At 42.1% G+C, this 25,386-nt stretch overlaps 2 protein-coding genes across 2 annotated transcripts in view; one reads left to right on the top strand and one right to left on the bottom strand.

The window, feature by feature from the left end:
- The window catches only part of slkb (STE20-like kinase b), a 40,078-nt gene that overhangs the window by 10,757 nt on the left and 3,935 nt on the right, over positions 1-25,386 (top strand). The window contains exons 7-16 of the mRNA XM_054778676.1: positions 2,428-2,509; positions 3,008-3,139; positions 5,194-5,823; positions 5,924-6,054; positions 6,136-6,259; positions 9,281-9,460; positions 12,863-12,992; positions 23,763-23,887; positions 24,056-24,247; positions 24,313-24,438. Of these exons, the coding sequence (XP_054634651.1) occupies positions 2,428-2,509; positions 3,008-3,139; positions 5,194-5,823; positions 5,924-6,054; positions 6,136-6,259; positions 9,281-9,460; positions 12,863-12,992; positions 23,763-23,887; positions 24,056-24,247; positions 24,313-24,438 (1,852 nt within the window). The remainder of the gene's footprint in view (positions 1-2,427; positions 2,510-3,007; positions 3,140-5,193; positions 5,824-5,923; positions 6,055-6,135; positions 6,260-9,280; positions 9,461-12,862; positions 12,993-23,762; positions 23,888-24,055; positions 24,248-24,312; positions 24,439-25,386) is intronic.
- LOC129182481 (collagen alpha-1(XVII) chain-like) overlaps positions 22,769-25,386 on the bottom strand; it is a 32,851-nt gene continuing 30,233 nt past the window's right edge. The window contains exon 50 of the mRNA XM_054778660.1: positions 22,769-23,204. Coding sequence (XP_054634635.1) covers positions 23,125-23,204 — 80 coding nt within the window. The 3' untranslated portion in view covers positions 22,769-23,124. The remainder of the gene's footprint in view (positions 23,205-25,386) is intronic.

The following is a 25,386-nucleotide window of genomic DNA, read 5'->3' as shown; positions in this document are numbered from 1 at the left end:
CAAGTCTGACATTCGGCAACCACCCATCAGAGCCTTTATGGACGATCTTACCGTCACCACGACATCTGTGCCTGGTGGAAGATGGATACTCCAGGGCCTGCAAAAGCTCATATCCTGGGCAAGAATGAGCTTCAAACCAATTAAATCCAGGGCAATGGTGTTGAAGAAGGGAAAAGTGGTAGACAAGTTTTGCTTGTTTGTGGATGGCACGGCAATCCCATCTATCACCGAGAAACCAGTCAAGAGCCTGGGCAAGATCTTCGACTGTAGTCTCAGGGAATCTGCATCAATCCAAATCACCATCAAGGAGCTTGAGACGTGGCTGTCGGCGGTTGACAAGTCTGGCTTACCCGGCAGGTTTAAGGCGTGGATTTACCAGCATGGCGTCCTACCCCGGGTACTTTGGCCTCTGTTGGTGTACGAGGTGCCCTTGTCGACTGTAAAAACTCTGGAGAGGAGGATCAGCACTTACCTCCGTAGATGGATGGGCTTCCCACGCAGCCTATGCACTGCAGCACTGTATGGAAGGACCAACAAACTACAGCTCCCTTTCAGCAGCCTTGATGAGGAGTTCAGGGTCTCTCGCACAAGTGAGGCCTTGCTCTATCGCGACTCCAAGGACTCTAAAGTAGCATCAGCGGGCATCGTGGTGCGAACTGGCAGGAAATGGAGGGCTCAAGATGGTCTGGTGGTGGCTGAGTCCCGGCTGAGACACAGGGCTCTGGTGGGCACGGTGGCAATGGGTCGATCTGGGCTGGGTGCGATTCCTCAACCTTGCTATGAGAAGGCACATGGAAAGGACAAACAACAGCTCGTCCTGAAGGAGGTGCGGGCAGGGGTCGAGGAGGAACGGACCAGCAGGATGGTGGGCATGCAGCAGCAGGGAGCATGGACAAGGTGGGAGGGGGTGCTGGAGAGGAAGGTGACCTGGTCTGAGATCTGGAAGGCAGAACCCCAGCGCATCGGGTTCATGGTCCGTGCTGTTTATGATGTCCTGCCCAGCCCAGCCAATCTCCATCTCTGGGGCATGGGTGACTCTCCAGCATGTGCCCTGTGCTCCAGGAAAGGCTCTCTGGAGCACATCTTAAGCAGCTGTTCAAAAGCCCTCGGGGAGGGTCGTTACCATTGGAGGCACGACCAGGTGCTGAAGACTGTTGCTGAAACTATCTCCAAGGCCGTGGCCAAAAACATCAGCCACAAGCAACAGCTTGGCAAGAGGAACATTGCCTCTGTCAGGGCTGGAGAGCAACCACTACCACAGCCCAAACCAGCTGGCTATCTCACCTCAGCAGTGGATGGGATCTCCGAGTTGACCTAGACAAGCAGCTCAAGTTCCCAGACCACATTACAGCAACTTCCCTGAGGCCAGACATTGTGCTAGCATCAGTCTCTTCAAGGCAGGTGCTTCTGTTAGAACTGACAGTTCCCTGGGAGGATTGTATAGAGGAGGCAAACGAGCGGAAGCGGTCAAAGTACCAGGTGCTGGTTGAGCAATGCCTAAGAGCAGGGTGGAAGGCAGGATGCGAGCCCATTGAAGTAGGGTGCAGGGGCTTTGCTGGCCGCTCATTGTGCAAGGTTTTCACACTACTTGGCATCACCGGGGCTGCAAAACGGAAAGCCATTAAGTCACCATGGAGGCAGCAGAGAGAGCCTCCAGGTGGCTGTGGATCAGGAGGAGCAATCTGTGGGCCCATGCTACTGAGACACAAGCCAGGGAATGATCAACCCTAGGGTGGGTCACCTGAGTGAGGGCGTATGATGTTGAAAGACCCGAAACGCCCGATGAACTCAGGAACATCACTGATGATGTGTCCCAGTGCATCTCACGATGTGTCTTTCATTCATTATATAAGCCGCTATGAGTTCAAAGAAGGTTGCGAGTGACAGCAACATTCCAAAGAGGGTAAAGAACACTATTGAATTCAAGAAGGAAGTCATCGCAAAGTTCCAAGACGGCATCCATGTTGCTGATCTTACCAGGACACACTGGACGCCTTCATCAACAATAAGTACCATCTTGAAGAATAACAACGTAATCATGTGGGCTGATGTTGCGAAAGGAGTCGCAATATTAACAAAACCACACGCCATGGATATTGTGGCAATCTTGAGTTGTTTTATGCCTGCAGACTACCCCCTAAATGCACTCACAGGCAGCTCCGTCTTGTTTGTGACATAAAAAAAAGCAACAGAAGAAAATTCATTTGTAATTTCGGGTTCAGGGCTAATTACCCTGTTTTATTACTCTCTCCTCCAGTGTCCATTAAATTTACATAGAAACGCATCATGGCCAGTTATGCAATTTACACAATAACCATCCTTAACTTTTGAGCAGAGTTTATTGGAAGAAATGTCTTTTAATCGTATTGTTATCAAATACATACAGTATATATATTGTGTCTTCTAAATACATGGATGTCATTTTAGGTCTCCGGAATTCAGTGATTTCCTAAAGCGATGTTTGGACAAAAACGTGGACAGCAGGTGGAGCGCAACACAACTTATGCAGGTGCCCGCCTAATAAACACTCATACAGTTTTCCTCCTAGGTTTTCCAATGGTTGCCACAGAAGATACATGGTAATGACGGTAGTGACCTGCTTAGTGTCAACTTCAGGCGTCCCATTTATGAAGATTGCGGAGGGACGCAACATTTTACGGAACATTTATTCACTGTACGCCCCTTTCAGTTCACAGTTACAGTAAGTTAGCCCATCAGGCCATCAAGTTATTGTAAAACTGCATGACTACATTGCTGTACTATTGGGCTGACGCATGCACTGTATTGCAATCTCTTCTCCCCTGTTACATTTCACAAGTAATACACAGCCATAGAAACTTCAATCGCAATTTTTGGGAAAAACTCCCACGAAATCGGGCATTTAAGGCTACAACAATTTCAAAAAAGGCCCTCAAAATCCTGGTGGGACTGATAAAGATCTCATGCGCCTTGGGTGTTAAAACCACTCAAATTTTACTTGTTTTTTTTGTTTTGGTTTTGTGCGCAGCATTCATTTGTGTCTAGTGTGACTGACAGCAAGCCTCTGAGGGAAATAATAGCTGAGGCCAAGGCTGAGGTGACCGAGGAGATTGAAGAGCACAAAGACGAAGAGGAAGAAGAAGAAACTGAAGCAAATCCGGTGTGTATACTTAAAAAATATGCCGATATTGTGCTAATTGAGTCCAAACGTGACATTGAAAAGCAAATTTCCACAAAGTAGGATTCCTAATTTATAAATGGAATATTTTTGTAGTTACAGCATAGAAACCCTTTTTACGACATCATTGGAGCCCTGTAGACATGAAATAACTCCCCTATAGGCACCTTTACACTCATATTACCCAATATTGGAGAAATAATAAGACATACCGTAGACTCACACATGTTTACTTCCTCTTCTGTACAGTACCTCCTGCGGTGGCTATTGTCTCATCAATGTAACATGACTGACACCTACTGACCAGTGTAGAATTCCACATATCGCGTCTTGGAATGCCTTATATTTGTGTTGTACTTAATTTTGCCATTTTCGTGATTAAAAGTTCTTAATTTAGGCAGAGAAATGCTTAAAATGTGCATATTATTGACCAATAATTCAACCACGAAACTGCATGATTTATTCACTAATATATTTTTCAGAAAAACAGAAGTGAAGCCACAAAATTCAAAGCGCAAAGTGGCAAGGGACTAATGTCCTAACCCTAAGGGCACATACAGTATAAGGGTTTTTATGAAGTACATGCAGATTTTTAGCCTGAATTTGCTGGGAAATTTATTATAACTGACTATTTTTTTTCTTGCATATTTGGCTAACAGAAACAATTTAATTCATAATGAACGAATTCTGCATCAATTTATGAGTAAGTAATACAGTAACCCCTCGCCACTTTGCGCTTAGAATTTCACGGCATTTCATATGTTAATAAAACACTGTTTCGTGGTTGAATACAGCCTTTTTTATGCATATTTAAGCAAATATTATGTATTTTTTGCCTAAATTAAGCATTTTGAAGCATGAAAATTGCTAAATGAACAAATTAAGTAATTCAGAAGACCCATTGGAAGGTGTTGTAAAACAGTATGTAGTATTCCACACTGGCCACTAGGTGTGTTATACACTAGGTCCCCAACTTACGAACACAATTGGTTCCAGACGACCGTTCTTCGAATTGTTCTTAAGTCGGGCAAAAGGTAATATTACCAATGATGTAGGTTCTACATGTACATGTATACGTATACAATATATGCGTATATATGTAAATACGAGTTTGGATGTAGTAGTAATATTTAAACGAGGATAATTAATGAAAAAAACAATAATAATAAAAATGATATAATAATACGTAATGATAAATGTTATTTACCTGTGAAGAGGAGTGGTCGCGCATACGTCGTTGTGGTGGAGAAGGAGGAGTAGTTATTGAAAAAAGGACAAATCGTCGTCGTCGTTAGACTCTTCTAAAAGAGGTAGTGTTCTGTGGGTGGTGTAGAATTAAGCAGGCCTATTTACTCTTCATAAACTTTAATCACACGCTCTGTCCGGGTTTTATCATACAACTACAATTTAGCTTTCTCTCCCCAGCGTCTGTTGGTCCCATTAGCAGTGTCACAGTTCCCTCTACTGGTCAAGCATGTACAGTAGCAGTATACATACTGATGGAGCGACTAGAAGGCAAAATAAAATAAAATATAGACCAGTCGGCTTGTGTTCGTATCCGCGAATGTTCGCAAGTCAGATGTTCGTAAGTTGGGGACCTAGTGTACTGATGAGACAATAGCCACGTAAAAAGTACTCAGTTATAATGTGACTCTCCCAATGCTAACATGTGTCTTAGTGATGTCTTATATGTGTTTTAATCTCTTATGTTTACTACTGTATATTGAGTAATAGGAGTGTAAAGGTCACTACAGGTGTGTTATTTCATGTCTAGAGGACTGTAATGATGTTAAAAACGTATTTAGAAGGTTGTAAACAGGTTTTTGATGCTCTGACTGAAAATATTCCATTTATAAATAAGGAATCCTACTTTGCGGAAATTCACCTGTAACGTTTGGGTGTGGAAGTTAACCGTGACAAACGAGAGATGACTGCATCCATTTAAACCAGATGGGTTCAACTTGGAAATGGGTTGCAAAGTGCAGCCTACCTGGTGTCTGGGTGGTTTCAATGAACTTCTCTTATGTCTGTTAAAGGGTCATAAACGTGCTCCATCTGATGTCAGCGTTGCCAGTTCTGAGGACGAGAAGATTCCTCTCTCTCCCACCATCTTGGAATCTGTCCCTGAGAAGGGCGAGCCACGTCTCCCAGTGGGTAACCACGCGTTGGTCACTAGCTTTGTGGAGGAGCCCGTTACTCCTGCAGCCAGGGAGCATAAAGAGGAGATTCCAGCTGGGAATGACGAAAAGCAAAACATGCTACTAGAAGGAAAGGAGGTGGCAGAACCAAGCGAGGACTTGTCATCCCCACCTGTGGAGGAAATTGCACAGCTAGAGATAGCTTCTGCAGATGAAAAGAAAGTTGATGCTGCAGAGGTTCCCAATCATGATGGAAACACAGCTCCTGTAGAGGAAGCAAATACACCAGCAGAGGGGGACGCGCACAAACATCTTAATGTGACTTTGACACCACCGAGTCAGGATGAAGTTGCCTCAAAAGAGGAGTCTACAGAAAAGGAGACTCTCCCAGACAAGGCTAAAGATGACAAAGAGAGAGATTCCGATTCTGGAATTAGCTCAGCTGCAGAAAACAGCAGTTTGGACCTCAATCTGTCTATCTCTAGCTTCCTGTCCAAAACAAAAGAACCTGGATCTGTTTCTGTTCAGGTAACACGCAGCTCACATTCAGACGTGTAGAATGGAACTCTATGATGATCAAGTCAACATAACAAATAACACCACAACTCTTCCTGACATGTTTTCCAAGGAGACACGCCGTCAAAAGAAGACGTTGAAAAAGACGCGCAAATTTGTTGTGGACGGGGTGGAAGTCAGCGTGACCACGTCAAAGATCATTACCGATCATGACACGAAGAATGAGGAGATGAGGTTCCTGAGGTATAAACCTGCCTTCAGCTATTCAGATAGAACAAGTCAGATGCATTTACTTACTGCCTTTGTCTTCCTTTGCCTTGCTAGACGCCAGGAGCTGAGGGAATTGCGTCTCCTGCAGAAGGAGGAGCAGAGGGCCCAGCAGCAGCTCAGCAACAAGCTGCAGCAGCAGAAAGAGCAGATTTACCGCCGCTTTGAACAGGAAACCACCGTGAGTCCGTCAAGACCGTCGCTTTTACCTATCGTACCTTTCTATTAGGGGTGCAAGGATACAGAAAATTCATGGTTCGGTCGGATTTGGTGCATTAGTGCAGGGGTGTCTAAAGTGTGGCCCGGGAGGCATTTATGGCTCGCTGTTTTTTTATCGGCACATTCTAAAAATCCATTTAAACAAGAAAACTAAAAGAACAATAGCAGTAACGGAAAAACAGCATTAATTTTACGAGAATAAAGGCAAAATATTAGGATAATAAAGGCATAATATTAAGGGATAAAAACTTTAAATATTAAAGATGAAAGTATCAAGATCAGAATGGCCTTTACTTGTTACGTATACAGAGGTACAAGCGAAACTGTGCCATCACCCATCCGTGCATATACAACATCCCATACAATATGACGGGGGTAGACAGAAAAGGATGACTGGGCGATAAAAGGGGGCAGAGGAAAGGGAAGAATAAGAGGAGAGAGGAGGAGCAAAAAAAACAATGCCAAACCATGCTTTTATTGGGGAGTATATTGTGGGACTGGCAAAAAAAAAACCTCGGCAACATAGGCACAAATAAGCATGCTTTACTACATACAGTAAGAACTCAAAAGACCTGCACCAGGGTGGGGGAAAGGGCTGTGGAGGTGTTCCAGCGCAGGCATCTAACATAACGGCTAATGGGTCTTTTGTGTAGTGGCTCCACACCTTACGCTTCCCCTCTGCCTGTCAAATGGAAATATATACATTTATATTATTATATATTATACTATAGTTGGTCATTTTTAAATAAAAACAAGTGGCTGCCTTGGGCTGAAAGTGAAAATACATAGGCTGCTGTGTTTTTAAGCTAATACATTATGTGTTTATAAAGGACTTAGTCACAAAAACATCGTACCAATATAAAGTACGGTAGTCATGTTTACTAGCTATTGAAAAGTTCTACTGCAGCCACTGATTATTTGCAAACAGCTCAAAAACAAATTCTGAAGCAAACATTAAAAGGTGAAAAAAGTTGACTAGAAACAAAATAAGAACTAATGAAAACATGCATCACGTTACTAGGCTTAATACAAGGGACTCCACTACATTTTATGTAACAACGTGGCTGCTTTCATAACATGCAACATATAAAATCACAACTAAATACATGACTTGGAAGATTTTCTAAATGATTTTAATGACGACATGAACTTGTGAACCCCTGTAAATCCTGCATGGACGTATGAAGTGAAGTGGGACGCTGTGTAGTTTTATATTAATGATGGACATGGGAGCTAACAGTCTCAAATATCTTTATTTCACGCTGTATAATAGCCTTATAGTAGATAATGGTGGACATCCTATGTGGATTAACAGTTGCATCTATCTTTGTTTATCTCACAGAGATCATTTACACAACTTTAAAACGCTGTATACTGTAAAAGGGAGTGATGGTATTTTGGATGTACCAAGTGAGAAGTAGACCTTGTCGGTGGGTTGGTGAGTGGCCCCCTATACTGAACTTCTGCGAACTTCACCAGCATGTTCATGGCAAGTGCAAAGAGGATAACCGAGATGGTACAACCGGTGATGATCCCCTTTTCAAGCTTGTGCCATTCAGAGGTTGTTGATCCAGAGGAAACTCTCAGGCTGAAGTTGGCATAGTAGTCCAGGATAAGGTCTCTGAACTTCTTCAGAATGTGGTGCCGGTTCAGTGCCTCTCCCACCAGCTTGTGGGGTATGGATCTGTTGGCATTTGTCAGGTCTCCCTTGCTTTCCCTTGCTTCCCTGATGAGCTGGGTGACCACGCCTGTGTGTTCTAAACATCCAGAGACCTTAGGGATCCCTCCTTTCTGGACTGAGGTGTCAATGTAGATGTTCTTCAGAAGGAAGTCTGTCAGTCGCTTGGCAACGAGGCTGAAGAAAATCTTCGCTTCAACACACAGCAGTGAGATGGTTCGGAACTGATCAATGTTCTGAGACCTTTCCTCCTTTGGGATCCACACTCCCTCCGCCTGTCTCCACTAGTCTTCTACTTTGCCCCTTCTCCAGATCACGTTCAGGATCCTCCAGAGCCTGCGGAATAGCCTGGGGCAGTTCTTATATACCTTGTAAGGCACTCCGCTGGGTCCCAGCGCGGAGCCTGCTCTTGCCCTCTTAACCACCTCCTGGATCTCCTTCCACCCGGGTTCCTTCGTGTCAAAATCCAAAGCTGGTAAGGGAGGATCAATCAGGGACCTGCAGGGGCCCAGGTCCCTGAGGTGGTGGTTGACCTCAGCTTTGGAGCAGGCAAGCTGACCACTGCGCTTTTGCCTTAGCAGCTGTTTTGTAAACCCGAATGGATTCGCTAAAAAGGCAGCTCACTTCCTGGACCTCTCCCTCCTCCTCCTCCTCCTCCTGTGACACTCGGCGCTTCTCAGGGTCAGGAGCCTGTTGTGGATTATGCTGTGAAGCTCCGTAAGAGGTCCCTTCTCCTTTTCACTGGCCGCCATGAACTGCCACCTCAAGCTCTTCAGCTCCTGTCTCAGCTGATGGATCTTACTAGCTCTGTTGGTGATGGTGTAAGGGAGAACTGCTGTTCGCTTGTCCTCTAGACCGAACCTCTCTGCAGCTATGCTGATGATGACCGTGGTTATGGTCTTAAGGTGCCTTTCAGCTTCCCCTTTGGCACTTGTTTCCAAGATGATGTCCGCGTCTCCATTGAACTGGAGCCACTCCTTCTCCTTGCTAGCTTGTGGCCACCTGACCAGATGATGTTCTGATGTTCTCTGGGCACTGTGGGGTGACTCCGGGCACATTACTTACAGACACCTAGCCTCCACGGCTGAAGCGTATTAGAAAATATTCCGTCAGTGTGACATTAAAGTGTATCTTAGTAGGAACACATGTATGTCAGTGGATAATTATCACTAATATTAGTCAAGGTCAATGGAATCATGGACACTAAACATTGTATAACCGCATAACAAACCATATTTTCCTGGCATGCATTATGTTTTCATTTCATTTGACTTTGCTCACACTAAGCTTGTACGTGTCTTCCAGAGTAAGAAGCGTCAGTACGACCAGGAGGTAGAGAACCTGGAAAGGCAACAGAAGCAGACCATTGAGAGGCTGGAACAGGAGCACACCAACAGACTGAGGGATGAGGCCAAACGCATCAAAGCTGAGCAGGACAAAGAGTTGTCCAAGTATCAGAACATGCTGAAAAACCGTAAAAAAGAGGTCAGTATTTAGCATGTGTTACTTTGCTCTAGCTCATTATAGTAGGTCGTTTATATCAGTGGTCCCCAACCCCCGGGCCGTGGCCCGGTACCAGGCCGTGGGTCATTTGGTACCGGGCCGCACAGAAAGAAAAAATAATTTCCATTATTTCATTTTTTTGTAATGTTTTATTTTGAAAAGTGGCCGGATTCTCTCTGTTACATCCGTCTCACTTGACTCATGTCCATTGTGCGTGTGCTAACTTTCTCTCTGTACTTTCGACTGTATTTGTACCATTTTTCTTTCACCTCATATTTGGTGGCAAATGCTGATATTATGTGGGAATGCATAAAGGTAAGTTCTGATGACTTATTAAGTGCTAATATGCACATTTGTCTCAATTTAATTAATGCTAGCACACTGCCTTTTACCACACACGTCAAACAGCGATGTAACCATCTCTCTGGAAACACTTGGCTGGAACTTGAACTGGTGGATGGTGGGTCGCCATTCATTTTATGCTTTTACTTTGATGTTATTCATGCCTTAGTTTACACACGACATAATAAATAAGATAAATTAGATCGCTATGATGCACAAATCCCCCCGCCCCCACCCCCAGTCCACGGGAGGGGGGGGAACACAAGGCGGTCCGTGGGTCAAAAAAGGCCTGGGACCACTGGTTTATATACTGCTCAAAAAAATTAGAGGAACACTTCAAAAACACATCAGATCTAAACTGGGGGAAAAATGATCTTGAATATGTTTCCTGATAATAAGTACGTGATGTATTAGTAACAAAATGATGCCACATAATTTGATAGAAATGAAAATGATCGCCCTATAGAGGGGGGAAATCAAAGACACCCCAAAAATGAAAGTGAAAAAATGATGAAGCAGACTGGTCCATTTAGCTAAAATGTCATTGTAGCAACTCAAAATGATTCTCAGTAGTTTGTGTGGCCCCCACGTGCTTGTACGCATGCCTGACAATGTCGGGGCATGCTCCTAATGAGACTACGGATGGCGTCCTGGGGATCTCCTCCCAGATCTGGACCAGGGCATCAATGAGCTTCTGGACAGTCTGAGGAGCAACCTGGCAGCGCCGGATGGACCTAAAGATAATATCCCAGAGGTGTTCTATTGGGTTTAGGTCAGGTGAACGTGGGGGCCAGTCAATGGTATCAATTCCTTCATCCTCCAGGAACTACCTGCATACACTAGCCACATGAGGTCGGGCATTGTCGTGGACCAGGAGGAACCCAGGAACCACTACACCAGCGTAGGTTATGACAATGGGTCCAAGGATTTCATCTCGATACCTAATAGCAGTCAGGGTGCCATTATCTAACCTGTAGAGGTCTGTGCGTCCTTCCAGGGATATGCCTCCCCAGACCATCACTGACCCACCACCAAACCGGTTATGCTGAATGATGTTGCAGGCAGGATAACGTTCTCCACGGCATCTCCAGACCCTTTCACGTCTGTCGCATGTGCTCAGGTTGAAATTGCTCTCATCAGTGAAGAGCACAGGGCACCAGTGGTGTAGTTGCCACTTCTGGTGGTCTATGGCAAATGCCAATGGAGCTCTACGGTGCTGGGCAGTGAGCACAGGGCCCACTACAGGATGTCGGGCCCTCAAGGCCACCCTCATGGAGCCTGTTTCTGATTGTTTGGTCAGAAACATTCACACCAGTGGCCTGCTGGAGGTCATTTTGTAGGGCTCTGGCAGTGCTCATCCTGTTCCTCCTTGCACAACAGAGCAGATACCGATGCTGCTGAGGGTTGAAGGACCTTCTACGGCCCTGTCCAGCTCTCCTGGAGTAACTACCTGTCTCCTGGAATCTCCTCCATGCGTCCAGGTACCGCAGTGATGCCCTGGTCCAGATCTGTGATGAGATCCCCCAGGACACCATCCGTAGTCTCATTAGGAGCATGCCCCAACGTTGTCAGGCATGCGTACAAGCACGTGGGGGCCACACAAACTATTGAGAATCATTTTGAGTTGACATTTTAGCTAAATGGACCAGTCTGCTGCATCATTTTTCACGTTCATTTTTTGGGTGTCTTTGATTTCCCCCCTCTAAGGGTGATCATTTTCATTTCTATCAAATTATGTGGCATCATTTTCAAGATTCAAGAGAGTTTTATTGTCATGTGCATGGTAAAACAGCAGTTATACCATGCAATGAAAATCTTATTCTGTTCATTCTCCCAAGGAAAAGAAAGAAAAACACAAGAAAGAATAAGAACATAAGAAACATAAACACATATACATAAATACCAAGAAATTAAGCAACAACAACAGAAGAGACATTAATGCAAGTAAATAATACAAATAAATAAATAAATAAATAAAGTGCTATGAGTGTGTGTTGCGTGTGGCGTGTCTGAGTGCTTCATTGAGAAGCCTGATGGCCTGTGGGTAAAAGCTGTTTGCCAGCCTTGTGGTCCTGGACTTCAAACTCCTGTAGCGTCTGCCTGATGGTAGGAGTGTGAATAATGAGTGTTGTGGATGTGTGCTGTCCTTGATGAGGTTGTGTGTTCTGCGTAGGACTCTAGATGTATAAATGTCTTGCAGTGAGGGGAGGGCTGCCAAAATCTACAATTTTGTTACTAATACATCACCCACTTATTATCAGGAAAGATATTCAAGATCATTTTTCTATCAGTTTAGATCTGATGTGTTTTCAAAGTGATCCTCTAATTTTTTTGAGCAGTGTATAAACATTAATAAGTGTCTCTTTAATCTTTTCGTGTATGCAGTGTAGCCTGCCACTTGAATAGATACCCTTTTACAAATAACAAATCAAGACCTGGCTTTTCCCTTACTTCCTTTTTTTTTTTTTCATACCCCTGTCCTGTCCAGCCTTTAAGGCCGATAGAATTGTAGATCTAAATGCCCTCAAGTGCTCAACAGATTTACTCTGCTAGGGAGAAGTGTGATATACAATTCCCCTGTTATACAGAATTTATTTGACTTAGATGCTTGTTATTAAGCAAATTTGGAGCGACCGGACCGGAGCTTACTTCCATCTACGGCTTATGACTTCCTTTCCTGGCCAAACAGGAAGGGAGACTGTCTTCAGAGCATGTTAGAAATGCAATGAGGAAGTGTATTAAAGAGGATATTATTCAAGAGGAAGTAATGAGGGTGCCGTGTGCAACGTAAAGCCAATGTTCAACCTTACCCTTGCACGCATCATTTTTACAAACCGCACAATATTGATGATCAGGTACACTGACTGCAGCTTCCAAACCTTTGACCTTTTGCACTTGTTTGCTTGTGTGTGTGTGGAGGATAGTGCCTTGTATCTCCTAAAATTGCAACTTTATTCTTTGTTCTGAACTATGAATTTTCTGTATGGTTGCACCCCCAGTGAAAGCATCAGAGCTTCCTTTGTCTGTCACATCTTCACATAGGAGCAAGAGTTTGTTCAGAAGCAGCAACAGGATCTGGACAGTGCTCTGAAGAAAATTATCCAGCAGCACAAACATGAGCTGGCCACCATCGAGAGAGACTGCCTGAATCACAAGCAGCAGCTTCTTAGAGGTAATCCAGTAGGTGTTGCATTCTCATGCTGGAGTACAATGGAGGACCGGGATTGTTTTCGTTTATTATATTACCGTATTTTCATGACCACAAGGCGCATCGTATTAAAAGGCACAGTCTCAGTTCCAGGTGCTATTTCTGTATTTAACACATATACAAGGTGCACCGTATTATTGGGCGCAGGTATGCACGCTAAAACACACCGTGTCGCTCAGAAGTCAGTGAGGAAGCAACAGTGCTTTATTTCTTTAGACAGATTAAGAGCAGAACTCTCATTGAGTTTATCAAAGCCACTAGAAATCAGGATGGTCATCACTCAACACAACAGTCTCAGTCATGGTGCACAACTAAAAACATCACACAGCAACGCAAAAACAGATTCAAGATTCAAGAGTTTTATTGTCATATGCACAGTAAAACAGGCAGTTATACTATGCAATGAAATTCTTATTCTGTTCATTCTCCCAAGAAAAGAAGGAAAACACAAGAAAAAGAATAAGAACATATACATATGTACCAATAAATTAAGCAACAACAACAGAAGAGACAGATACAGATAAATAATACAAATAAATAAATAAAGTGTGTGTTGCGTGCAGCGTGTGTGAGTGCTTCGTTGAGAAGCCTGATGGCCTGTGGGTAAAAGCTGTGGTCCTGGACTTCAAACTCCTGTAGCGTCTGCCTGACGGTAGGAGTGTGAATAATGAGTGTTGTGGATGTGTGCTGTCCTTGATGAGGTTGTGTGTTCTGCGTAGGACTCTAGATTTATAAATGTCTTGCAGTGAGGGGAGGGCTGCCCCAACAATGTTCTGTGAGGTCTTGATCACCCGCTGGAGTGCCTTCCTATCTTGTGTTGTACAGTTACCGTACCAAACAGTGATGGAGGCTGTAAGGACACTTTCCATAGTGCATCTGTAGAAGCAACTCAGGATTGTGGTGGACATGCCAAATTTCCTCAGTCTTCTCAGGAAGTACAGTCTCCTTTGGGACTTCATAATTTGTTGGGTGTTGTGAGACCAGGTGAGGTCCTCGCTGATGTGTGTGCCAAAGAACTTGAAGGTTTTCACCCTCTCCACCTCAGTCTCATCAATAAACAGGGGTCTATGCGGCTCCTTTTCCCGTGTTCTTGGGTCGATGATCATATCTTTAGTCTTATCTGTATTGAGAAGGAGATTGTTATCACGACACCAAGCTATGAGGTCCGCTACCTCTCTTCTGTATGATGTTTCAACACCACCAGTGATCAGGCCGATGACTGTAGTGTCATCCGCAAATTTAATGATGCTGGTGTTGTTGTGGGAGGCCACGCAATCATAGGTGAAGAGCGCGTAGAGGAGTGGACTCAGCACACACCCCTGTGGGGTCCCAGTGCTCACAATTCTTGAGCAGGATGTGCAGTTGTGGACTCTGACTGACCGGGGCCTGCCTGTTTAGAAAGTTAAACACCCAGTTACAGAGGGAGGGTGACAGGCCAAGTGTGAGGAGCTTATTTGTGAGTTTGTGGGGGATGACAGTGTTAAAAGCAGAGCTATAGTCTATAAATAGCATTCTGACATATGTGTTCTGGCCCTGTAGGTGAGAAAGGGCTGTGTGGATGGCAGTGTTGATTGCATCATCCGTGGACCGGTTCTGGCGATATGCAAACTGTAGAGGGTCCACAGTGGCCGGGATGCTCTTTTTGATGTGGGCCATGACTATCCTTTCAAAGCACTTCATTACAATAGGAGTGAGTGCTATAGGGCGATAGTCATTCAAGCAAGACACTACTTAAATGTACAATGTACAAGACAGGACAAGACACTTCTGCTATTTTTGCAGAACAATAACTAACAACTATGTAGCTCAAATATGTAACTTTAAGAGCATTTGCACCAAAACACTACGGCAAAGCACACTGGGGAACAGGAAGTGCTCCCAGCGACGTTGCAATACGCTAGCATACATACTATTGTATGTTTTTAAAAAGGCAGCGGGAGCAAAACTGAGTTGGGTTGTACTTAATTGAAGTCTTAAACAATGTACTCACGTTATTTTTCACCTTATTTTATCAATCCTCATCCACAAATCCATCAAAGTCCTCATCTTCTGTATCCCAAATGAACAGCGGGGCAAGTTCTCCATCAAACACACCAGTTTCCCTGTCATCATTGTCAGTCAGTCTCGTTGCCGTGCGGCGCCTCAGAAATGATGCCGGCTTTTGTGAAAGCTCCAACAACAGTGCATTAGACACGTTAGCCCAAGCATCCACAATCTATTCACAAATTGTGGCGTAAGTTGACCGGGCCTGCCTCCCAGTCTTAGTGAAGCTGTGTTCGCTAGCTGTCATCTATCGCTCCCACACCGCTCGCAACTTCACTTTAAACACCGTGTTTACACCGATGTCCAGAGGTTGGAGTTCCTTCATCAAGCCTCCTGGAATGATGTCAAGCTCCGAGTTCATTTGCTGCACTTGGTTTTTCACAGCGGCTTTGGTGACGCGTGGGAAAAAAACATCCGGTCTCTTTCCGTACACGTCACTTAGCCACTCAGCCATTTTCTCCTCGTCCTTCCAGCCCCTTTGATTGGTCCGGCTGGAAACTTTTCTTTAGGCAGCGTCTTCCTCTTAAAAATCACCAGAGGTGGCAGTTTCTGTCCATTACCATGGCAACCAAGCACAACAAAAAGCCGACTTCTTGTGTCCCGTTGTGTGTATCTACCGTCCTGGTCCTCTCCACACAATGTGGTTCACCGGGATGTGGAAAGTGAGCGGCACGTCGTCCATGCTGGTGATGTACTGTAGTTGGGTAGTAGTTGTTTGCATATTTTTACTGCAGTAGGAGCGGAAGATGGCCAGCTTTCCTTGTAATCCGCTGGATGTTGCTGCACCACGGTAGTCCTAGCCTTGATGGATAGATGGCACCTTTTCATAAAATATACTTATATAACTACTGGGGCGTGCCTTTAGCGTCCTCTTTCACGTCCACCTTTCCTTTCCTCTATACAAGCAGCGTGTCGGCAGGAGACGCTCCCAATCAGTCGAGCGGAGAGCTCATAAAAGTCACACAGCAACACTTACAGATTTTGGAACTCTGTATACACATAAGGCACGCCGCATTATAAGGCGCCCCGCCCATTTTGGTTTGGTTTGGTTTGGTTTAGTTTATTTGAACATGAAGGTTACAATGGAATACATCTCGTGAATCATTTTTTGACAGTTCCACATGTCCAAAAGGAGTAGGAAGAAGCAAAGCTTATTTAATCCTACCCCCCATCCATTCTACATCTAGTACAGTACATGTAGTTCACTTCCTGGATTCCATGTCATGTTTTCAGTGATAGTCAGGATAACACATAATAGATAACGGTGAGATAACCGTCCCCCCAAAAAAAGAGAGAACATTCATAATAATGATAATATGATGACAATACTAAATAAATAAATAAATAAATAAGAACAAAGCTTTTTTTTTTTTTTTTTTTTTAAACACAACAAAGAAAATTATAAAAAAAAAAAATAAATAAATAAATAAATAAATAACAAATAAAATTTAATTAAATAAATAAAAAATAAAATAAAATAAAATAAAATAGAAAATAAAAAAATAAATAAATAAAATAAAATAACAAACCTGACAGAACAATCAGGACTCTTCTGCCTTGTATTTGGCAAACATCAACTGCTTGTATTGTTTTTTGAATTTGCTCATCTCTGTACATTGTTTGAGTTCTTTACTCAATCCGTTCCATAATTTAATTCCACACACGGAAATGCTATGGGTTTTCAGCGTTGTTCTCGCATATAAATGTTTTAGGTTTAATTTTCCTCTAAGATCATATTTCTCCTCTCTGATTGAGAAATACTTGATTAGATTTTTGGGTAACGAGTTATTATTAACTTTATACATTATTCTAGCGGTTTGAAAGTGTACTAAATCTGCGAATTTTAATATCTGTGATTTTAAAAATAAAGGGTTTGTATGTTCTCTATACTTGGCATTATGAATTATCCTCACAGATCTTTTTTGCAGTACAGTGAGTGAGTGAAGATTACTTTTGTAGTTATTTCCCCATATCTCCACACAATACGTTAGATATGGAAATACTAAGGAACAGTACAGAGTGTGGAGTGATTTTTGATCAAGAAGATATTTTGCTTTATTCAATATAGAGATATTTCTCGCCACCTTTTGCTGTATATATTTAATATGAGATTTCCAACTCATTTTTTCATCTATTATAACCCCAAGGAATTTATATTCTTCCACTTTTTCAATATCCGTTCCATTAATTTGTATTTGGTCGTACGTGTCCTTTCTACTATTACCAAATAGCATTATTTTAGTTTTACTTAAATTCAGAGATAATCTATTCTTGTCAAACCATGACTTTAATATGACCATTTCATCCTTGACCTTTTTAATGAGTTCTTGTGTGCTTTCACCAGAACAGAAAGCAGTGGTATCATCGGCGAATAAGACCAATTTTAAGTTGTTAGTTACTTTGCAAATGTCGTTAATGTACAAGTTAAACAGTTTTGGTCCCAGTATGGACCCCTGTGGTACTCCACACGTATTGTGTAGACTCCCAGATGTATATTCTCCTAGCTTTACAAATTGTTTCCTCTTTGCTAGGTAGCTTTTAACCCAATTTAAGACTAAACCTCTAATTCCGTATTTTGGACAAAATTTAAGACTTTTAAGCGCCTTATGGTTGTGAAAATACGGTAGTACGTAGTAAATGTAATGTAATGCAGTGCAGTGTAATGTAATGTAGTGCTCAAGTATGGAATCACACCTCGAGTCCATTTGTCACAGGCCTTAACTCAAGGGTGTACAAAGTGAAGCCTGGGGGCCATTTGTGGTCCACAGCTGTTTTTTTTATTTTTTTTTTTTTTATTTGCCCGCAACACATTCTAAAAATATAATTTAACAAGAAAAATAAAAAATTAAACTGGGAGAATGAACAGAGCAAGAATTTCATTGTATAGCAGAACTACCTGTTTTACTGAAAATATTAAGAGAAAAGTTATAATCTAACAAGAAAGTTGTGATTTTACAAGAATAATGTTGTAATATGAGGAAAAATAACGTCATTCTAGTAACATAAAGTTGAAATATTAAAGAAAAAATATGTTACATGTATATCAATCAATCAATCAAAGTTTATTTATATAGCGCTTTACAATAGCCCACAGGCTCCCAAAGTGCTTTACAATAAGACGATACATAAGAAGACAGCATAAAAACAGAACATAAACACAAAGTAAACACAAAATAAAAACTCTATAAGAAAGTGCTTCAGTGCTGCAGAGTGCTAAAAGCCTTTAAAAGTACATAAAATGGGAGTCAACAAGAAATAAATATGCATAAAATGAAAATAAATACAAGACCGCCCTAGTCGGTGTTGAACGCCTGTCTAAATAAATGAGTTTTCAATTTCTATTTAAAAAGGCCGACTTCAGTAGTGGTGCGAATATCAGTGGGCAGTTTGTTCCACAGTCTGAGAGCAGCGACGGAGAAACAGCAATCGCCCCACTGTTTGTATTTTGCCCGTGGGACTTCTAACAGAAGCTGTCCTGAGGAACGCAGGGCCCTGCCGTGATTGCGGATAGTTAAAAGCTCCGACAGGTACGACGGAGCAAGGCCGTTAATGGCATTAAAAACAAATACTGAAATTTTAAAATCGATTCTAAAACGAACTGGAAGCCAGTGGAGTGACGACAGCACCGGGGTGATGTGCTCACGTCTGGGCGTGTTTGTTAAAAACCGGGCAGCAGCGTTCTGGACCAGCTGCAGACGTGAAATTGAGGTCTGGCTCAGGCCAACGTAAAGTGCGTTGCAGTAGTCCAGTCTTGTGCTGATGAAAGCATGGATCGCTTTCTCAAGATCTTGCTGACCTAAAAAAGGCTTCACTTTAGCCAGAAAACGGAGCTGAAAGAAGCTCGTCCTAATGACAGAGCTAATCTGTTTGTCGAATTTGAATCCACTGTCGAAAATGACCCCAAGATTTTTTACATCTGGTTTAAAAAAGCGGGCCAGAGAGCTGAAGTTTGCTGTGACAGTGTGCAATGTTGGTGACATGCCAAATAAAATACACTCTGTTTTGCTGTCATTTAAATGTAAAAAGTTCTTATCCAGCCACTGCTTTACATCAGTAATACAATCCAGCAGTCTAGTGGGAGCAGTATTTTTAGTGGGTCTTATAGGCAGATATATCTGCATATATGTTTTTAAAGTCGTAACATTATGAGAAAGAAACAAAACAACAAGTTTGTCATTTTTGGAAAATTCATTTGGAGGTTGTTACAAGAAGTTAAAATATTATGGGAATAAATTCATAATTACAAGAAGAAAATGTACAAGTACAAAGTTAAAATAAAACAGCTGTAATGAAAAAAAATGATGTACTTTTACAGGAATAAAGTCCAAATATTTAGACCAAACATTTATAATCTAACAAGAAAAGTTGTAATTTTACAAGAATTATGTAATATGAGGAAAAATACAGTCAAACTTGTCTATAGCGGCCACTAGAGGGAGTCTGCAAAAGTGGCCCCTATAGACAGGTGGCCTCTATAGACAGGTTGGCGTCCAGTTTGAATGTTGACCAGTAGAGGGGGAAAAAAAGAAAAAAAAGGGGGAAAAAATAATAATAATAATAATAATGTTGACCAGTAGAGGGCACTGCGGACTGCGGATAAAAGTTGTACAGCACTACTAAGCTTGTTATTATCATGGTTCATTGTTTTAATCCTGAACATGCATGAGTCAAACAGTAGCACATCACATAGTACAATTCACAATTTTGCACGTCCAAAAAGGAGTAGGAAGAAGAAAAGCTTATTTAATCCTACCCCTCATCAGTTTCACATCAGTTGCAATACATTTATTCACCTCTTATTCTTCCAAGTGTACTTTGTAGGTCTACATGACAATGTAGTGCAATCATAGCCAAGGCTTTTACTTACTAAAAGGAAGCTAGAGGCTTAATAATAACTGATAGAATATATCCACCACCCACAGAACAAAGCTGTGCTAGTAATGTCTTACGCTTGTTTTTAATATTTTACTTTTTATACGGCAGAGTGTCATTACAGCTTTAGTTCATCAGGAAGTGACGGTGGGCGTCCCGAGCAGGAGAGCTAAGCTCAGTGCTAGCTGTGAGTTTGGAGAGAGTTGGGAAGTGTGTTTATGTTGGCGTGGATGTAAAGTCCTGCAGTGTTCTCCGCTGTTAATAAAGCCATTAAAGTGCATCGGCGACGTGAGTCTCTCCTTCCCCACAACAAGCGGCATTACAGTATTGACCAGTGCACATTGTCTCACACCAGGAAATAAACAGTGTCATTTCTTACAGGCAATGGCTGGACAGCTATGTAGTGGGGCTTGTTTAACCTTTGCCTTGTGGGCAAGCAGGAAGGAGAGACGATGCTGAGAGATGTGTGTGTTCTGAGCTGCTGTCTGGTGGCCGCGTTCAATAAATAAAGTTGGCAGAAGCAACAGTAGAAGTTTCCTTCTTTGCTTCGGAGCTGAATAACGCTGACAAGTTAACAGACTAGTAGCGAACGGAAAAGAAGACGGCTTTTTTTGTGTCGAATACAGAAGATGAGGACTTTGATGGATTTGTGGATGAGGATTGATCAAAAATACCGTGAGTACATTCTAAAATACTTCAATTAAGCACAACCGATCTCAGTTTTGCTCCCGCTGCCGCATGCATGCTCGCGTATGTTTTTTTTTATTGTAGCGTCGCTGGGAGCACGTCCTGTTCCCAGCCTACTTTGCGGTAATGTTTTGGTGCAAATGCTCTTAAAGTTACATGTTTGACCAGGAAATAGCAAGCTCAAAAGAAGACGGCTTTTTTATGAGGAACAACTGACAGTTTGTGTGGATCTTGTGAATGATTGTGACTGAGCTAGGACTCAGTAATTAAAGTCTACACACAACGGCTTCATTGATTGAAAAACCAAACTTTTTCGTGCATGAAGCTTTTACTTGAGTCGGTAATTTGGCCGCTATATGCGGTCAGATATTGACCAAGGGAGACAAAATGAGTGGCCGCTGGCCGCGTTGGACAGGTGACTGCTATACACAGGGTCTATAACATGTAAATTTGCTGCGGGGGATTTTTCAGTGGCTGCTATAGGCAGGTGGCCGTTTTATAAAGGTGGCCTCTAAGACAGGTTTGACTGTAACATCATTTTAGTAGCATAAAGTTGAAATATGAAAGAAAAAAGCCCTTATTTTTTGTAATTGTACAATTTACAATGTATGAACAAAACAACAGTTAAAGTTGTAAATTTTGTGAAAATTAGGTTACAGAAAAGTTTATAATGTTATGAGAATACAGTTAGGATATTATGGGAGCAAAGCAAGTAATTACACCAAGAAAACCTACACGAAAAGTTTCAATTAAAAAAAAAAATAACAGCAGAAATCCAAAAACAGATGTCATTTTACAAGAAGTCCAAATATTAAAAGAAAAAAGTTGTAACAAGAAAAAAAGTTGCAATTTTATGAGAATGAATTGGTAATATTGAGGAAAAGTAATGCTATTTTAGTAACAGAGTTGAAATATTAAAGAAAAAATTTTACTTTTAAAAGTCATAATATGAGGAGAAACAAAAGACAAAAGTTGTATTATGGGAAAGTTAAAATATTGTGGGGAAAAAAGTCAGAATATTACGAAAAGAAAACTCAAAGATTATTTAAGACAAAAGTTCAAATATTTGGAATATTTTTTTAAAAAACCCAGCAAAAATGGGGGGGAAAGCCAAGATGGAAGTTCATATTAATAATACAGTTTTTCTTTCATTATATATACAGTAACTTCTTAGCATATCTCCATGTGTTGCTGTACTAAATATCAAAGTGGCCCTTGCATCTTTTCATCTTCACTACGTGGCCTTCGCTGGACATCCTCAGACACGTGTCGAGTGTCCGAGTGTTATTGTATTACCGGAGCATTTCCCCCCCATACATCGTGACTCCTAGCATGTTGTGTCACATGCACCTCGAGTGAGATAAGTAATAATCCTTCTGTATTGTTCCATAAGTGTACAGCAGCTTATTGTGGCATTTTAAGCACCACACGGGACTTCATAGGCTAGGAGCAACAACACTTCTGACAAATACTTGTTAAACCGAGTCATGGGAGCCTGAACAGGGGCCATGTTTATTTCACACCTTCAAATGTCCAAAGCATCTAATGGAGTGGCCCTCAGTACTCCTTCACTGTCAGGCTGATGTGAGACCCGATCTCACATACCCGTAAATTGGGACACAAACACAAAGCCGGTGAATGTGTTTTCACGTGGTGCGTAGACGGTATGTTAAGAAGCAAAGTTACTGACTTCTACTCTACGGATTTGTAATGACAGGCTACACGCTTTGTCCATATTCTTTCATGACAATAAATGGAAAGACTGTAAGATATGGCTATTTATGTTGTCCCCCTAAAATACTATACTACTGTATAATAGTTGAATCCCTTGTTTATCCTGATTAATTGGGTTCAGACTGGACTGTGATAAGTGAATTTTTGTGAAATAGGATTCCTTTTTTATAAATGGAATATTTTCATAGTTGGCTCATAGAAAAGTTGTTTACAACCTTCTATGTTTTTTTTTTTTACATTATTAGATCCCTCTAGACATGAAGTAACACCCCATGGTCAAATTTACAGTCATATTGCTCAATACAGTAGACATAATAAGACAAAATAAGACATACGCTTCTGATCAAAATGTTAAGACCAATTGGAAAAATTGAAAGAATTTACATTATGCACTGTTGGATCTTAAGGAGGTTCCAAGTAGAGCTTAAAAATGCAAAAAGAAGAAATGGGAATTTGGTTTGGTTTATTTGAACATGAACGTTCCAATGGAATACATCTCATAAATCATTCTTTCACAGTTCCACATGTCCAAAAGGAGCAGGAAGAAGCAAAGCGAGTGAGATGAGTAAGCAAATTATTGCAAACAACGATTTAAGTGAAACATTTTTAAGATCATATGTTAAAACAAAAAAAAAAACAGAAGAAGTTGGTCTGAAGGATTTGGTTGCCAAATTAGGCTGGAAGACTGTTTATCAAGAAAAGGTGTGAAGTGTTTTATTTTAGCATGTATGTTCATTTTTGAATCCCTCAGATCCTTTATTCAACACACACACACACACACACCTTTCTTTTGGTGCTTTGTTGGGGTGTCATGAGACGAGACGATGCACGAGATCGGGCCTACAATAAGAAGATGAGATGAGATTTTAACTTTACTTTAAAGAAAAGTACAATGAAAAAAGCCAATATACTGCAATCTACTCATTTCATTTCTAAGTTACCTCCTGACGAGGCTACACTCTTCTGCACTCTGTGTGTATGCTAGTAGCCCCGCCTTCACCCACCAACACAAAGAGACTTTCTCCATTCATGCGTTGTATGGAACAAAACGTGCCAAGGTGCTGAAACCAATGCACAGAGTCAACGCTCTTCCTGCCTGTTTGGAGGCGGGACACAAGGAAAACAGACACGCATGCACATGGCGATATATTGAATTTGGAAAAATGATCAATTTCATTTTCATTTATTGTGATTGATTAATTTATTTCTTAACATCCCAGGCCTCGCACCCGTGAGACTTTTTTTTTCTGAACACGAAATCTTTCCTTTTCAATCTTCCGAGATCTTGTGACACCCTGAGTACTTACGTATGTTGAAAAACAAAAAAGGTTATTTGTATATTTTTGCTGCTCCACTTGTTGACCTCGGGCACACGTGTGCGTGCGTGTCTGCACACAGCAAGGGAGGCGGCCATGTGGGAGCTAGAGGAGCGCCATCTGCAGGAGAAACACCAGCTGTTGAAGCAGCAGCTGAAAGACCAGTACTTCATGCAAAGACATCAGTTGCTGAAAAGACACGAGAAGGTGCGTGGATGAGTGTCTTCAGGTCATGTGTGTCATCAGTGGTTCGTTGAATGTGCCGTGTCTCCATCATGAAAACTTTGCTAACACTCCTTTTTATGCTCGCCTCATTGGACACCTTGTGCTTTTTCAAGTTCTTTGGGTTCATGTTTTTAATTTTGTCCTCTGCAGGAGATGGAGCAAATGCAGCGCTATAACCAGCGCCTGGTGGAAGAGATGAAGAACAAGCAGACCCAGGAGAGAGCCAGGCTGCCGAAGATCCAACGCAGTGATGCCAAGACCCGCATGGCCATGTTCAAGAAGAGCCTTCGCATCACCGGAGCGGCCATCACCCCCGAGCAGGAGCGGGAGAAGGTCAAACAGGTAAGTCAGCTCATACTACAGCCATTCTGAAAACATAACCAAACTTCTTTTTTCTTTCTTTCCAGTTTGCTTTTCAGGAAGAGAAGAGGCAGAAGAACGAACGACTCCACCAGCATCAGAAGCACGAGAACCAGATGCGAGACCTGCAGCTCAACTGCGACGCCAACGTCAGAGAGCTTCAACAACTGCAAGTACGTTTATTTCTGATGCAAGCACTCCACGCAGCTCAGTCTGGATGAATTACGTCGGCATGAACGACAACGTTCAAAGCGCTGCTTGTACACTTGCGACTTTTAGCAGACGTCAGGTGAACAAGCCATGATGAAGGATTTCTTAGTTTCTTGACATTGCTGAAAACATGATGCTTACATTTAAAGTAGGTATGCTGCCTATCCTCATCCTAATCCTTCAAATGGATTAACTGTACATGTTTGACCTTATTTATGAGGAGTAATATTGGCCCTGGCTAGTATGTCATTGTTAAAAAATAAACGGACTGTCCTTTTTTTTTTTTTTGACACAAACCTGAATTTAATTTGATGCGTGTTTTGGCGTAACACGATTATTACGGCCGAGTATTAGGGCCACATTGGGGGAAAAAACAAATCTAATATTTCGAGAATAAAGTCGTAACTTTACGAGGATAAACAAGAAAAAAAGTTGTAAATTTACGAGAAAAAAAGTCTTGATATAACCTTTGCCAAAGGTCACATAAGTCCCCCGTTATCATAGCTGTCTCAGGCAGCGTCTGCTCCGACGGAGTATTTCAAATAATCTGAGATTCTGAGAATAAAGTCATAAATTTACAAGAAAAAACTGGTGAGTTTATATTACAGGCATTGCCTGAGACAGCTATGAAAAGGGGTGTGACCTTTGGTCTTGGGCATGTGGAGGGGGCGGGGTAAGGAAGGCAGAAGCTAATCTGTATGCTAAATGCTAAACTGCTGTTTTGCTGCCACATTATAAATAAAAGCCTGCCTGAAGAGCTGTGTTCTGTTTTCCCTGCGACACATATGACGCGTCATATGACCACTTTATTCTTCATTTACGACTTTATTCTCTGAAATCTCAGATTTTTTTTCAATGTGGCCCTAATAGTACGTCGTAGGAAACAAACTGTTCAATCATTATTTTTTAGC

The sequence above is a fragment of the Dunckerocampus dactyliophorus genome, chromosome 6 (genome assembly GCF_027744805.1).
Source record: "Dunckerocampus dactyliophorus isolate RoL2022-P2 chromosome 6, RoL_Ddac_1.1, whole genome shotgun sequence".
In the NCBI taxonomy this organism is placed as follows: domain Eukaryota; kingdom Metazoa; phylum Chordata; class Actinopteri; order Syngnathiformes; family Syngnathidae; genus Dunckerocampus; species Dunckerocampus dactyliophorus.
Note: the sequence above shows the minus strand (reverse complement) of the source record. Positions and strands in the feature narration are given on the sequence as shown.